The sequence below is a fragment of the Cyclopterus lumpus genome, chromosome 1 (assembly GCF_009769545.1).
Source record: "Cyclopterus lumpus isolate fCycLum1 chromosome 1, fCycLum1.pri, whole genome shotgun sequence".
In the NCBI taxonomy this organism is placed as follows: Eukaryota; Metazoa; Chordata; class Actinopteri; order Perciformes; family Cyclopteridae; genus Cyclopterus; species Cyclopterus lumpus.
In genome coordinates, this window is record NC_046966.1 from 22,105,564 (window position 1) to 22,121,548 (window position 15,985).

At 45.4% G+C, this 15,985-nt stretch overlaps 2 protein-coding genes across 3 annotated transcripts; one reads left to right on the forward strand and one right to left on the reverse strand.

Moving 5' to 3' along the window:
- Positions 1-3,281: 3,281 nt before the first annotated feature.
- Positions 3,282-10,013, reverse strand: eif3ba (eukaryotic translation initiation factor 3, subunit Ba). Its single transcript, XM_034530924.1, has 19 exons — positions 9,257-10,013; positions 8,453-8,648; positions 8,244-8,363; positions 8,092-8,149; positions 7,835-7,963; positions 7,563-7,720; positions 7,111-7,242; positions 6,928-6,994; positions 6,797-6,843; positions 6,497-6,707; positions 6,321-6,393; positions 6,097-6,219; positions 5,897-5,975; positions 5,582-5,720; positions 5,335-5,460; positions 5,097-5,174; positions 4,878-4,986; positions 4,672-4,784; positions 3,282-3,841 (listed from the first exon to the last, which is right to left on the reverse strand). Exons 1-18 carry the CDS (start codon positions 9,354-9,356, stop codon positions 4,684-4,686), a joined length of 2,046 nt encoding a protein of 681 aa, XP_034386815.1. The 5' UTR covers positions 9,357-10,013; the 3' UTR covers positions 3,282-3,841; positions 4,672-4,683.
- Positions 9,557-15,710, forward strand: brat1 (BRCA1-associated ATM activator 1). 2 transcript variants are annotated; one of them, XM_034530910.1, is made up of 12 exons: positions 9,557-9,838; positions 10,490-10,638; positions 10,722-10,869; positions 10,966-11,386; positions 11,518-11,688; positions 11,832-11,926; positions 12,042-12,145; positions 12,260-12,476; positions 12,857-12,930; positions 13,536-13,620; positions 13,748-14,004; positions 14,727-15,710. In XM_034530910.1, exons 1-12 carry the CDS (start codon positions 9,712-9,714, stop codon positions 15,549-15,551), a joined length of 2,673 nt encoding a protein of 890 aa, XP_034386801.1. In that variant the 5' UTR covers positions 9,557-9,711; the 3' UTR covers positions 15,552-15,710. The 2 variants fall into 2 exon arrangements, with proteins under 2 accessions (XP_034386801.1, XP_034386808.1); XM_034530917.1 differs by having other exon boundaries at positions 9,667-9,838; positions 11,835-11,926.
- Positions 15,711-15,985: the final 275 nt, after the last annotated feature.

Here is a 15,985-nt window from a genome sequence, read left to right on the forward strand (position 1 = left end):
AATCGAGCGACGTCTCGCGATATTTTGTGTGTGGGGGGGGGGGGGGGGGGAACAGCTACTGCTCTACTTGCACACACACGCACACACACACACACACACGCCCCCCCCACACACACACACACGCCCCACACACACACGTTGACCGGATTTAGGCTGTGAAACCATAAACCCGCCTACGCCGAGGGCAAAGAGAGCAATGGAAAGTTTAATACAAGTATAAATAATCACGGTAAGTCAAAATTCTTAGACATTTCGTCATATAATAATCAACATTAGGCCTATAAAATAGCAAATTATTAGATAGAAAATCAGGGTATAAATTAATAGTATTTGGGCAATAAAAAAGTCAAAAATAACCACAAACTAAATGACCTTGATGATATACTACATCAGCATTTTGACATATATATATATAGATTTTTTTTTTAAATATACTGTACATTTGACAACTTTGGGGCCAACAGAATAATTAATAATAGAGCGCCTTGCATACAGCTACCACGCATTAAGGTGTTTTTTTATTTCGCTCTTGGACTCCTTCATAACAAAGTTGAGTCAAACAACCAAAGTAGTCTCATTGATTAAGGAGATATTGACTGCAGGGCTGTTGGGGTGAATTGCATCAAACAGGTGTTTCTTTTCCCCCTGCTATACCTCAGTGTGTATATGCCATCTTCTTTTCATGGACTTGTTGTTGTCGGTCATAAAAGTCTAAACATATTATCATCCGTGTTTGAATGCAGAGCCGTCTCTTAATGAGTATTTACAACATCTGTGAGCTGATGACGGGGCGGCCGCTGCCTCCACATCAAGAGGACCAGGCGGCTGAACGCTGAGACCACGAGCACCCCGTCACACACCTTAAAGGAAGAAGGACGACGTTTCACTGAAGGCTCCACACCGAGGACCATGAGGATCAATATTAGTGCAAATCACTGCCAGCTCAGTTTGATCAGCTGTGTTCAATATAACAATGATGTTTACCGACTGGAATTAAATAACATTATGGTGTTCTTTACTTGAGTATTTCTATTCTTTAAATATATATATATAATATATATATATATATATATGTATATATACACACACATATATATATATATATATACTGTATATAAACACATATATAATATCTACTACAATTATTTGTATGTTGATTACTTGATATAAAAAATATCAATATATATAGAATACACACATATATATACATATACACTACAATTATTTGATGTTGATTGCCTGATATAAAAAATATATATTAGTACAAGGCCTAGAATACTAATCAAACTAGTAGTACACAAAGTATCTTGAATTAGCAGACAACATTAAAGTGCTCTGACACCTGATAAAAACGGAATAATATAATAATACAACACAAGCCATTCTTCATATTGAATACTTGTACTACTTTATTCTACTGATAATACTGCTGTACTGCGACTCAAGTAACATTTTGAACTCAGGACCTTTACTTGTGATGCAGTATCCACCCCCCCACAAGTTAAGGATAGATTTGAGGTGAAGCATCTTAAACCCAGAGTCTCAGCTCAGACGGTGAGACATTATGTACACCTGTACATACATCAGGCCTTCAGGTTAACGAGGTAAAAGATCAACAGAGAGCGGAGCAGCACTGTCTGACCATCTCATCTGAACTATAGGATTAACTGACACCTAAATGGTGTCCAATCTGCAGAGTTTGGGTTTGTCCTGCAAACCGTGAGGCGAAAAGTTGGCTATAAAAACCCACAACTGCACTTTATTTATGCACATCGGTCAAAGTGACCTGGAAAACGTCCCCGATTTAAGTCTTTAAACTCCACACAAAATAAATTATACCGTACGCTGCTTTACCACAAGCAGATTGAATTACTCGTGAGTCACGGCGGGGACGGCTCGCACAAGGACGTTCACCTTAATGACAGAGCAGCGATTCGGAAGAAGAAGAAGAAGAAGAGGAAGAAGAAGAGGAAGAGGAAGAGAGTAACGTGTCATCTTGGCTCCATAACATCTTTCACAACCACAAAATACAGAGTAGATATGAAGCAGCGGAGGACCTCGACTTCCACGCCAGATTAAAATCATCCGAGCGGGAAGAGATTTCACTTTTTTTAAAAAGCTCAGACTCAGTGACCTCCGGTTTACAGCCGAGCTTTGACCAGAAGCTTCTGAGGACGGTTGTCGGTTCATCAAACGCAATTTATTGTCATCTTGAATTATAAACGCCAGATAAGGGAATGACTGAATAAAACAGGTCAACGTCTTTAGAAGAGGCTGTTAAAAAAAACTGCAAGTTTACTCCATTAAACACATGCAGGTAAACCAAAGAGTTAATATGAGCACTTTCACTATAATAACATGGACCTGGTTTGCAGTGAGTGTTGTATATGTAGATGCACATATATATATATATATATATATACACATACATATACATACATACACACATATATGCATGTACATATACACTTACATATATATATATATACACATATACATATAGATATATATATATATATGTATACATATACATATATATATCTCCATATGCATGTACATGTACACACATATATATATATATACGTATATATACGTATATATATACACATACATATATATACATATGTACATGTACACACATATATATATATATACATATACACACACATGCATATACATATATATGCATATACACACACATGCATATACATATATATGCATATACACACACATGCATATATATATATATATATATATATATATATATACACATATACACTCCCGACTTTTAACCAGCAGTCTAGTTTTCCTAAGATGTTTACGTGGATTTTTTTCTCCTTTCAAATACAGGAGCAAGTCATCCATTGTTGTAGCGATTGGATATGTTCCTACTGGGTATATAAATATAAAATTGTTACTGCTTTTGGTCAAGAGATGCATTCATTTATCCACAATATCTGACCACCTGTACGTGGCAGACGTATTATGGGTGTTCAGAACCGTATGCAGGGCTGCAACTCAACAAGTACCCGTCAGTAAAATCTGTTGATTGTGTTTGGATTAACCCGTTAGTCTATAAATACCAATCAGCTTTCTGGAGCTGCTGGCGAAGTCTTACAATAGCTTGTTTTTGTTCGATTGTCAGTCCAAAAGCTGAAAGACAATCCATTAAAAAAAAAAAAAAGGGAAAATGCGCTGCAAGTCCTCACACTGGAGAACGTGGAACCAGAGCACGTGATTCATGATGAGTGAAGAGCCAAAACACTTGAGACGCAGTCAGCTAGCATTGTGTTTGAATGTTTATTTAAAGTTATTCCCACTGCGCACCCCCTCCCTGTGTGAAAACCTAATCTGAAAGGAGGAGGATACAGGCCACTATAGTGCCACATCAGCACAATTATAACGAAGGCTACTCGTTTAGTCACAACACCGCCCCCCCCCACTGGTATAGCACCCCGTGCTGCCCTGTAATAACACACTTGCATGGCGGGGCTAGTTCATAACACAACCCCTGGAAAACGAAAGGTCCGATAAAGAGACGGGGGCTGAGGGTTACTCCAATTGATGAATAGAAAAAAAAGGAGGCAGTATTACTAAATACCAAGTTCCACAGAAAAAATGAAAAAATAAAAATGGTGTGAGACAAAGAGAAATATTAAATACAAAGTATCCTCTCTCTCGTCCCCCCCCCGGATGTGGCTGCTGCTCCGCAAGGCGTGCTTTGATGATGTCACTAAATATGAATGTTGAGGCTCTTCAACCCCAAGATTCACGGCGTGGTCGTCGTCCTCCAATCAATGACGCAGTTCCTCTCTCCTCCTTCCACACAAAAACGGATGAACTGAAAGAGAGAGAGAGAGAAAGAGAGATATTATACGGATTAAGAATAAAAACAGCGGTTGTTATCGACATGGAGAGGGACGGAGAAAGGTAATGATCGACATTTTGGAAGAATTTCAACAATAGTGACAAGAATGTCCTGGATGTAAGGTTTGACCATGTCCTGATGTAAGGTTTGACCATGTCCTGATGTAAGGTTAGACCATGTCCTGGGTGTAAGGTTAGACCATGTCCTGGGTGTAAGGTTAGACCATGTCCTGGGTGTAAGGTTAGACCATGTCCTGGGTGTGAGGTTAGACCATGTCCTGGGTGTAAGGTTAGACCATGTCCTGGGTGTAAGGTTAGACCATGTCCTGGGTGTAAGGTTAGACCATGTCCTGGATGTAAGGTTTGACCATGTCCTGATGTAAGGTTAGACCATGTCCTGGGTGTAAGGTTAGACCATGTCCTGGGTGTAAGGTTAGACCATGTCCTGGGTGTGAGGTTAGACCATGTCCTGGGTGTAAGGTTAGACCATGTCCTGGGTGTGAGGTTAGACCATGTCCTGATGTAAGGTTAGACCATGTCCTGATGTAAGGTTAGACCATGTCCTGGGTGTGAGGTTAGACCATGTCCTGATGTAAGGTTAGACCATGTCCTGGGTGTAAGGTTAGACCATGTCCTGGGTGTAAGGTTAGACCATGTCCTGGATGTAAGGTTAGACCATGTCCTGGGTGTGAGGTTAGACCATGTCCTGGGTGTAAGGTTAGACCATGTCCTGGGTGTAAGGTTAGACCGTGTCCTGATGTAAGGTTAGACCATGTTTCACTGGGTATTTAATTGGTGTGTTACCTGCGTAGGGGACTACAGATCTCCAAGGGGAATGATTTCTTCGTTGATAAAAAACTCAATGGTCTCCTCCTCCCAGTCTTCCACATTGCTGTCCAGCTCATCACTGTCCATTCCTGGAGGACAGACACACACACACACACACGTCAGTGGTTTTCCTTACGTTAAGACAAAAGACTCGCGGGTACAAAACGCGAGAGCGGTCTCACCTCCTCTGAGCTCGAGGCGGGCGCTCTTCTGTTCCAGATAGGTCTGCAGCGCCGTCTCCCTGAAGCTACGGTAATCATCCATCATGGACCGGCGCTTGTCCACCAGCTCCTACTCACAAAACACGTAAAGGGTTTAGTAAACAAGCATCGTTTATCAATAGATTATTTGTTTGTTTCTAGTGTGGAAGCGCATCAGTTAAAGAAATAAACGTGTCGTACCTTAGAAGCCTTGGTCTGGCTCAGACGATCCTTCTGCTCAAAGATCTTTGAGTATTTCTTAAGATCCTTCTTGATTACCTGCAAGAGGAAGATGGATATTTACTGTAAAAAAAAAAAAAGGATGGCTCCACAGACACAAATCAAAAGACACAGCAAATACAATATCACGTAGGTGTTGGAGATGTGAGCCAGCCAGCCACACACACACACACACTAAATGATAAAGATGAAATAGTACCTTGGCGTCTTCTATGTTGAGCAAGGTAGGAGGTCTGGGTCTCCAGAGCAGCTGACAGAAGCGGTCCTTGTTGTTCTTCTGGAGAAGACGGCCCTGGAACGTCCACAGCCAGTATGCATTGTCCACCTTTAATGCACATAAAATTTTTTTTAAAAACAGGTGGAGGAAAAGGGAACGCACGTTTAGTATGTTGTTACGGGTGCCAACGGTGAATCTGGACGGGCAGGAGAGGCGTCGCTGCACGCACCTTGTGGCTCCACCAGGAGACGGAGGTGACGAGATAGCGGCCGGTGGGGTCCCACTCTACATCGGAGGCCATGTAGTGCTCCGCTATGTTCATCATGGTGCAGTCGGACGTGTCCACAAAGGCAAGAGCTCCATTCATACTGCACACAGATGGGGGGAAAAAAAGAGAAGATTATAAAAATATTCAATACCGTGAGCCTCAGATCAGAGTTAGAATCAGAGGAACTTAGCTCTTATACGAGGCGTCAGAAAAGTTATCAGCGACTTCTTGTTGCCGTCACTAACAAATTCACACACACACACATATTTAACTAACCTCCTGAGACCAGCCAGCACCAAGAACTGTCCCTGGGGGCTCCAGAAGATGCTGTTGGCCTGCTGCTTGTCGAACGTCTCTGAAGAAAAAAGAAAAAAGGATGAAGCGTCACATTCAGTGGAGGTTTTTACCGGTGCGTCCTAGACCGTGCGACCTAGCGCCAGTAAGATAGTTGTAGCGCGTCAGTCCGATCTACTCACTTGAGAGCTCGATCTTGCCGTTGTTTTTGACATGATAGAAGGAGACGTTGATTCTGGGAGACTCTCCATGGAGAACGGCGAACTTGCTGCCGTTGGGTTCCCATGCAAACGCTATGATGCCTTCTGCAAAGACACAAACAAGCAACGCGCATCAGGGGTGTCCTTGCTTTTGGTAAACAATAAAAGTTAATGTTAAGAGTGTTTTTAATTGTATGTGTCCTCACCCTTCATCTCCACCACATCGACAGGAACCTGCTTCTCTCTCATGCGGAAGATTTCAAAGTTGGTGACGACGCCCTGAAAAAAAAGTGAACAAATAAGTTGAGCAATTGTTTTTGTTGGTTTTTTTTTTTTTTTTTTTAACAGTGAGGTCTCAGCTGTTTCGCCTCTTTCTCTTTACCGGTGTTCCTTTCGGAGTCCGGTCCACTTTCACACACAGGTAGTCTCCGTTTCTCTGCCAGTGCAGTTTGCAGTCGACAACATTGAAGAGGTTGCGGACGCGGATCTCCTGGCGGGTAGGCATCTGCATCAGAGTCACTCGAGCTGGGATATCTTTGTCCTCGGGCACCCAGAATGCTATGATGTTGTCACCAGGAGACCATGAGAAGTCTCTGTAGATAAACAAAAACACAGATTATTCTCAATATTTCACAATTTAAAAGCATACAAGAAACAAAATCATAAAAGAATCCTCGCTTACTTGATCCCGGAAATCTTGAGACTCTTCTTGTCGAGCAAGCCCATTGACTAAAAGGAGCAGAAAAAGTAAAGAATAAATGTCAGCCACACACTTATCAAATACAACTTTATGTGGTCTTTGTTTGTACTTACTGGAGCCTCATAGATGCTCAGCGTGTCTGTGGTCATCCTGGCAAAGAACTTTCCATCGTGACTCCATCTGGGAACAAAAATGCTTCATTATAATACATTCTGATCACTGCAGGAGCAACAGATGTGAACGCAACATAAAAGTCAATTGGCGACATAAAATCTTTCATTATCAAAAAAACTGACTTGAATATGGGCCAGTGTGCAGAGCTCTCGCAGTGGAAACCTCTCTTCTTGTGTCCGGTCAGAATGTCCCATATGATGATGGCCTGTGGGTCCTCCTTTGTGTCCATCAGCGGACTGAAGGTCACCACATACCTGCAAGGCAGCACAACCACAGGCGGAGCTTAAGATACGGCACTTTTTATTTAATAGTATCCATCGTTATTATTAATAAATTAAGTTGAAGAGTTTCATAGATTTAAATCAGGACGTACAGTATTTGGATCAAGTAGTGCGTCATATTTTCTTCCCTATAGCTTATATTTCAATGTGTCAAGATATATATTTCAGCAACAGTTTGGTAAAGAAAAATATTGGGCTCGGTATCAGCAGAATAATTAGATTTGGGCCCAAACACTTTACACCATTAACACTTGAACCCCCCATAAGTAGTGCTAAACAGAAATATTGATTACCTCTCACATGGTGAGAAGTCGATGAGGGACACGCCCTGATGGCTGAACCTCTGAATCTGCTTGAACTTCTCGCCGCCCCACAATGCAATGCCACGTTGGTGGAAGGTGGCCAGGTAGGTGCCTTTAGGAGACCAGCGCACGTACGTCTCCGTCCAGCGCTGCATCGAGAAACAAAAATCATCATTAGTCTGCAAGCCAACCCGTACGGTGCAATTACATTTATCACAACCTCTATATTAATGCTGCAGTTCCCAGTGTGATCGACTACTTACTGATCTCTCCTCGGATACGATTGGATCCTTAGCATCGTTGTTGTAAATGACAGTCCTCTCTCCAGCTTCGTAGATCACACTGTACTGGTCACGACAGTCTGGGTCCTCAATCCAATGGCGCATATTTCCCTGAACAGGCAGACATTTTGGTATATTCATTTATTGATATTGCAAAAACCCTCCCATTTCTTCAAAATTAAAGAAATACAAAAAGCCCACATGATAAAACTACTTATGATTAGTAAAAAAGAACTCACAAAATCTTTAAAAGGCTGCTTCTCGGGCGTTTCCCACTCATCACTGATGTTCATGTACCTGGGGAAATAAGCGAACAGAATTAATCTTACTTGTCTCACGTACACCTGCAGCCACATTTGATGCACCTCTTATATCGACACCGCACACTCACTTGTCAAAGTCGGTGAAGAGGTTGACTCTGAATGTATGTTGTTTGTCGAGTTTGTAGCCGTCTGCGTTCTTTACCGCTTCGAGGGCCTGGGCAGGACCACCATACTCCAAGAAGATATACCTGCATAAGATATGGGTTTGTTTTACATCTCATTTCCCACATTAAAAGCAAGTATACTTCCGTGACAGTGTATGGTGCCGATCGCATACCCTTTGGTCAAGCCATCAGCAGCCTCTGGATAAAACTCAGTGGTGATCTTGCCAAACTTGGAGAAGATCTTGTGTATGACGTTCTTGAGTTTCTCCAAACGCTCCTGGCCCACCTGAGGAACGTTGTCCACCACCACCACCGAGTCAATGCCGTCAGCCTCTTGGGGCTTCTCCTTCAGGATGTCTTCCAGGAGCTCTGAAGAGGGTGGGAAGATAGACGTTAAGTCACTCATCTGATCTGTGTTAACCGTTGCTTACAAATACAAATTTCTGCATTAGTCTTCATTGTAGTATGTTCTCAACTTGCTGATGTGTCATGTGTTCACGTGTGTGTCTGCAGACACGAGGAGCACGGTGCACCCAAAAATACGCGTTTTTATCTGATGTGAACCAGCAGCTTCACACACAAAAACCCACAGACTGGAGGGGCTCGCAGTAGTGGTCTCGGCCTTAAACGTTCATTCAGCCTGCTATTGTAAAAAGGATTTTCATTAGTCAGCCGTTTTAATTGTCACAATGACAGCGACGAGGCCACAGGTTGGTGTCTGTTGGGGGGGTCAGACTGAGGCTTCAATAGCCGTGAAACGAAGCAGAGTTAACAGTTACGTTTAAGGAAAAATGGCGATGTAACAATCGTTTTGTTAATTTTTGTTAATATAATCTCACGGTTTAAACATTACGGTCCGGTTGACAAGGTGACGGGTTAACTAAATTTATAGCGTTTTACAATTCAGTAAGTGCGCCTCGTAGCTAACAAGTTAGCAAACGGGCCAGAAAGCCGGGGTGTTTCCTGCGGCCGCTCACCCTCATCTTCGACGTCGTCCTCGAAGTCCTCCGGGTCGCTGAAGGAAGGCTCCTCCTCGTCGTACTCGGGGTCGTCCACCATGTCCACCGTGTCTTGCATTGATCTGCCGCTACGAGACGGATTTTCTCGCCACTACGGAGAAGAATCCCAAAAAAATTAAGAGGCTGACGGTCCTCGACCGGCGCGGCACCATGTGCGGTTTTAGTGAAAATGGACGACGCGAAGGAAACGTGACACCGGAACTAGTTCGTTCGGGGAAGGAAGCGGTGCGAAGGGAGGGAGAGGGTGAAGGGGGGGGGGGTAGAGGTGTAAAACATAGAGACCGAGGGTTACGGCTGAGCTCGCGCGTGTCAGTTACTATCCGTTAGTTTACAGATCAGTGAACTGCGCAGGCGTCCTCGTTACGTTTTTTTGTTTTTTTTGCAGCGAAAGAAGAGGGAAAGCCACGCGCACCATGGACGCAGAGTGTGTGTCGCTGCTGCCCGGTGTGTGCGAGGTGCTGGCGGCCTCGGGGAGGTCTCTGCCCGATGACACCAGCCTGGAGAAACTGTTGGACTGGTTCACAGGGCTCACCGAGGCCGGTTAGTACCGAACATGGTGGCATAGCTCCGTTGTCTGTCCTCGTTCCTGCCTGCTTCTTCCTCTCTCTTTGGTTTCCTCCATCTTTTGACCTCCTCGAGGTGGAGCGTTCAGGTGCGTTTACTTTAGCTGTTCCTGTAGTTAGACGTCAGGTGAACGTGGAGACACGTCACAGCCAGGTAACCGGAAGGATATGAGGCTGTGACACCCCCCCCCCCCTGAGAGGGGCCACTATGAACCACTGTCTGCCATTCAATGTGTGGTAATTCATATGATTGCTTGTCACTTTGTTTGGGAATATTCACCACTAAAGATACACCCCAAAAAAATAAGGACGCGACTAACAATTATTTAATTTTGTAATAAAATAATTCTGGGACAGAAAAACAAAATAATAAACTCATTTATTTAACACAACATAATGAAAACAAATAAATGAATGAGTCAGTCTAGCAAGTGAGCCGTGTAGGGAATGGGCGAGTAAAAGTGTGTAAAAACAACCCTATTAGTATCCACCTTGATATACTACTTCCTAAATAAATGCATCGATAAGAACGAAGCTGTCATGTGACGTCTGCCTTGAGGGTTATTCCAACCCCGGGATTGGATAGATGGACATTAGTGTCTCATGTCCACCTTTGCTCCTCGTGAAGGTGGATCTCTGCTGGACGCCTGCCCCTGTCTGCTTGACTTCATATCCACTGTGGTCCACAACACGGCTTCGGACCCCGGTGTCCTCTCCTTCACCCTCAGACTCACCGGCTTGACGGCTGCCACTGAGGACGGCTTCCAAAGGCTCCAGGTCGAGTTAATGGCACATTTAATGTGCTTTTACCAAAACTGTTGAAACAAAATTCTGACTTTGGCGATGTTTGCCGCCTGCAGGAACGCTCGGTTCTGAACCAGGTCTTCCACCGTCAGCGCTGGCAAGAAGCTGGACTCTGGGAGGATCCCTGTTTCCGAATCGGCTGGATCCAGGGCTTACGGAGCATGCTGCGGCACCCGAAGGCTCTCGGCTTCTTTGTGCAATCAGGTGACCATCTCTCCGAATATGTTGTATATTATAAAAGACAATTTGATGAGAGGGAGGCAGGCAGTATTTCATTCATATAATCTATTTTCCTCACAGATTTCATTGACCCGCTCCTTCAACTCCAGACAGACGCGAGTCTGTTCGTTGCGTCTGCCGCCAATCAAATGCTCGCCCACATCCTGCTCTTCTTTCAGCCCGCCTCGTCTCCGGGATGCAACGGCGCAGATGAGAAAGAAGAAGATGGCGACGGGAGGACGCGCACCACCAGCGCAGAGTACACGTCTGCCGTCGCGGCGATCTCGGAGTACCTCAAGGCGTCGCTGGTTCCCCAAAAATACACAAAGCTCCGTCAGAGTCTGCAGATCCTCAAACTGCTGGCGCTGCTCCTGGCCCGGGCCGGGCCTCCTCTCTGGGACAAGCTGCTGCAGACAGTCGCGGACTCTCTGGAGGAACTGGTGACGGCCGGCTGCGGTCAGCTCACGCTGCCTCTGATGGACGTCATTCTGGCTGCATGCAGGTAGACTGTCACTCTCACGTGAACACCAACACACACATATGCATATAATACTCGAGTTAACATTATTGTCACATATCAACAAACCTATCGACAAGAAAGTATGAAAGACCGTGTCCGTGTTTGTCTGTCAGCCGCTCCGGCGCTGACGAGCGCGTCCTGGACCAACACGTCCTGGACCAACGCGTCCCGGACCAACGCGTCCCGGACCAGCGCCTCAGCCGTCTTCTGTCGTCCATGTTGAACGTTGACGAACCCGCTGACCTCGTTCACGCCGCAGCGGCTTTTCTTCGCCGGGGTCACCAGTAAGCATCTGTGCACGGGCGCCACTTCACACTCGCCAGTCTTCACTGGCACCAGTACGACCAGTATACTGTTCAAGTTGCAGAAACAATGGATTTATTCTGTTTTCTTCTTCTTCTCTTTCTTCTCCTTTTTGTTTTTCGAGCAGTGACATTGTCCACACAGCCCGGGCCGTGAGAATACTTCTGTTGCCCCTCCACATCGTGACGGGTCAAAGTCTGCTGGGCACAAACACCACTGGTAAAACACACAGAGATATATATATACACACACACACACACACACACACAGTAATAAAGAATTTTAAAGCGTGTATAGCATCTTCATAACTAGATGTGCTTTTTTGTTCCTGCAGCAGACGAGCGTCAGTCTTCAATGGTGGAGCAGCTGAAGTGTAAAAGCTCCTGCATCTCTGTGATCTGTGTCTGTCTGACAAACACACCGCAGATCACACTCACGGTGAGGCCGTGAAGACAACCGGAGGAGATGGAGATGGATTCTTGATGTGCAGCAGACTAACTCTCTCTCTCTCTCTCTCTCTCTCTCTCTCTCTCTCTCTCTTTGTCCTCCCAGCCTTCCGACAGCCTCCCCTGTCCTCCACAGTTAATTGTCATTGCAGTTCTGTCATTGTTAAGGATCTGCAGCGGCTCCTCCTCCTCCTCCTCCTCTTCCTCCTCCTCCTCCTCCTCCTCGCCCACTGGCTGCAGTGAGGTTTGCAGGAACGTAATCGGCTCTGGCAAAGTTCAGAAATGTGCCCTGGAGGCTCTGACGGCTCTCAGCAGCAGCCCAGGTAACACCTGAGTGTCGATGTGGGATCGTCCCGTTAGAAATAATGTTCTCCTTTCTTTTTACTAAACCCCTTTTTATACTGCAGCCTGAAGGGAAACAGCCACAGTGGTAACAGAATCTAGCTGAACGTGGCGATATAACATTAAATTAAAACTTACAATTTAATCAAATGCCTCAATTAGTTATTGGAAACATGCAGCGGAACAAGAAAGAAGATCTTAAAGTGATTTATTCGGTACTGAGAGCTTCAATCGCTCTCTAAAAGTAATTAGTCAGATAAAATATCATCATGCACTGGCACAAAAACAAATGCTCCATTATCTGAAGTGTTGTGTGTGTGTGTGTGTGTGTGTGTGTCCATGTCCATCTTGTGTGTTTCAGGAGCAAAGGATGCCATCAGTGAAGTGTTCACAGTTCTGATGCAATATCTGGACAATCCTGATTCTGATGCCACGGTACGTTGTGTGTGTGTGTGTGTGTGTGTGTGTGTGTGTGTGTGTGTGTGTGCGTGTGTGCGCGTGTGTGTGTGTGTGTGTGTGCGTGTGTGTGTTGCTGTTGCTGTTGCTTAATTTATTTATTTTGTCACCAACGTTCAACTTCTGCTGGGGAGTAGTGGCTTAGAAGAAGACACCATCACTCACCGATTGTCTTAATCTTAACCTGTAAAAAAATTAAAAAAAGATTTAACTCTAAGAACCAGATGTATTATTTCAGTTAAATAACTTTGTATTGTAATTTCAGAGCTTTCCAAAACATCTACGCTACACAATGTACATGAGATGTGTCTTTTCCATGCTGATGTCTGCATTCTGTCACGTATAGAAGCAAAGTATTTGAGAGTGTCTGGTACAATTTTAAACATTCACTACCCAGTTGGCTCACTCAAAAGTGAGTAGTATGACATCATAATCTTAACTAAAGGTCCACTTACTTTTTCTGCAGCTTTCCACATTGACTCCAGATTTAAAGTTACAAAGAGAGTCTCAGTCTATCTCTGAGGGTCACACACTGTAAGTCAGCGGTGTTTTCCATCATTGACGTGTCTGTCTGTGTTCCTAAGGTACTCCACAAGTCCTACCAGGCCTTAGTGAAATGGATGAGTGTGTCCCCAGACCTGTCCGTCGTAACAGACCCGCTCCGACGAGGTGAAGTTCACCGGCAGCCTGTGAAATACGTGTGGCTATAACACACAGTGATGCGTCCCTGGAGGTAAACGTGTGTGTGTGTGTGTGTGTGTGTGTGTGTGTGTGTGTGTGTGTGAACTTGCGTTAGGTCTCGAGGAGGTCGTGAAGAAGCGCGTGTGTGACATGCGCTGGGAGGTGAGGGACTCCACGGTGGAGTTTCTGGGACACCTGGCAGGTGTTCCAGTAACTGGGACACCCGCTCTGCTGGGCGTCCGCTGTACCACCCCCCTCCTGAAGGAGGCACTCCAGGATACGGAGAGCTACGTGAGAGCCAGCGCCATCTCTGCACTGGCAAAGACACTGACGCACAGCTGGCAGCAGGGGGCAGCGCTGAGTCAGGAGGAGGTAGGCGGACATTGTGTCACTTTTGAATCTGAAGAAGAAAGAAACGGTGAAGAACTCTCAGTGTATCAGATGTTGTATAATTTAACTCAAGCCGATACTTTCTTTGGACCAAGGCAAGTCAGGATCAACATTTAGGACCACGTTACAGTATTTCATATGTTTTGGGTGCTTCCAACCTTCCAGACACACTGGGTCATGTTAAATATGTTAAATATGTTGTGGTATCGCCCGAGTTCGCCAATATTCAAATGCAGAAATCTTTTAATTCTTTGTAGCATTAAAAAGAATTGTAAAAACTATTTGAACACATAACAGATTTATGTCCTTGAACAATTGCAAATGTCAAATTGTGGCTTAATTTCACACAAACAAAGATGATGACTACTAATATTCTAATTAATTTCAACATGTTCACATGTTATTAGACTCTGTGTTCAGTCCCAGATGTTGAAAACCTCTGGAGACCTACTTTGATTCTCTGAACAGAAAATTGATTGGAAAACCAAAAAGGGAATCGGTCCAATAAGCAGAATTGATAATGGAACTGTTTTTTTTTTTCAGACTTTACATTAAACGGTGTACATTCAGATAAAGATTAACAAGCAATCTATTGGTGGCAGAGCATATTCTCACCTTCTGTGAAGAGAGAATTTTAAAATCGTCGCTCTTCCAGTTAAATTGTATAATTGAATTTGTATATTTTTGAATCTGTGTCCTTCCAGACTGAAATAGTGAGCCGGCTGCTTGAGATCCTCTCCCAGGACACGGAGGGGTTCCCCAGGAGGGCCGTCGTACGGTACTTCATCTCCTGGTTCTCTTTGCGCTCCTCGTCTTCGTCCTCCTCGTCTTCGTCCTCCTCCGCCTCGCTCCTCACACAGTGCGTGCGCTCCGTCCTCTCACAGGGCAGCGCCGATCTGGACTGGGAGGTCAAAGTTCACACGCTGGAGCTGGCCGAGCTGCTGCTGGACGAAGCCTTTTCGGGTCACCGGGGTTACGGGAAGGATGGCGCGGCCTCCGACCGGACCTGCACCCCTCCCACGCACGCGGAGGGCGCAGAGTCCCAATTGGCCGGCGTGGTCGAGCTGGGTGTCATCTCGGCGCTGCTGAGTGGTCTGGTTGACTGCGACAGACCCGTGGGTCTGAGGGCCTGCCGCCTGCTGGTGACACTCAGAGACGCGGTCTGCCCTCCGTCGCCGGACGCCACCGCCGCCGCCGTGGCAACGGTGTCCTGTGAACTGCCCGGCTGGGGCTGGGGGCAGGAGGTCAGAAAGACACTGGGGATGAAGGGGAGCGACATCGCAGCAGAGGAGAGTATCGGAGGAGGAGGAGGAGTCAACGAGGGTGGAGACGGTGCGAGCGTGCATGTGAGTGTGTGTGAGGCGTTGACGTCTCTGGGTTTGGACGAGAGGCTGAAGGTCCTCACTCGAAGCAGCGACCACGTCCACAACTCCCCCCTCTCTCTGCTGCAGGACATCCTGACCGCGAGCGCCGCTCACACTCACCCAGACACACAGCCGGGGCAAGAGGTCATCGTGGACTGCTACTGACACACACACACACACACACTCGGCCTTATGTTGGTTTATCAGCAGTGAACAACACACTCAGGGTACTTTGGTGATATTTTAGCTTCTTAAGTAAATGTGAATTTCTTTTTTTTTTTTACACATTTAATATTGTAATTTCATTAAATCCCAAGCAGGAAATTGTTGATCTGTGTTGTTTTCTTTTCATGTCGTAAACGTCTCTAATGCTTTTTAGGACGCACTCGTCGTGGCCTCCAGCAGAGGTCAGTCACAGCTCAACAATAACACGGGCCTTAAAACTGAGACCTCAAACTGAGTCTTTACAACCAGACTCGTCTCATCTTGTCAAAATTGAGAGCCAGATCTATATTTGTTGCTTTATTTCTTTCCGTGACTCTCCATCGGTGCACCAGGCTGTCTCTCACTCGCCAAACACGTTCTCAGATCAGCGTCTC

What these genes read in the sequence shown, in the direction of transcription:
- brat1 (XM_034530910.1), top strand. Translation starts at nt 9,712, where the DNA reads ATGGACGCAGAGTGTGTGTCGCTGCTGCCCGGTGTGTGCGAGGTGCTG. An exon ending in ACGGCTTCCAAAGGCTCCAG is followed by an intron (nt 10,639 to 10,721) that starts GTCGAGTTAATG and finishes TGCCGCCTGCAG; the next exon opens with GAACGCTCGGTTCTGAACCA. An exon ending in TTTCTTCGCCGGGGTCACCA is followed by an intron (nt 11,689 to 11,831) that starts GTAAGCATCTGT and finishes TTGTTTTTCGAG; the next exon opens with CAGTGACATTGTCCACACAG.
- eif3ba (XM_034530924.1), bottom strand. Translation starts at nt 9,356, where the DNA reads ATGCAAGACACGGTGGACATGGTGGACGACCCCGAGTACGACGAGGAG. An exon ending in TCGTATCCGAGGAGAGATCA is followed by an intron (nt 7,721 to 7,834) that starts GTAAGTAGTCGA and finishes TTCTCGATGCAG; the next exon opens with CGCTGGACGGAGACGTACGT. An exon ending in GACTTCTCACCATGTGAGAG is followed by an intron (nt 7,243 to 7,562) that starts GTAATCAATATT and finishes GCTGCCTTGCAG; the next exon opens with GTATGTGGTGACCTTCAGTC.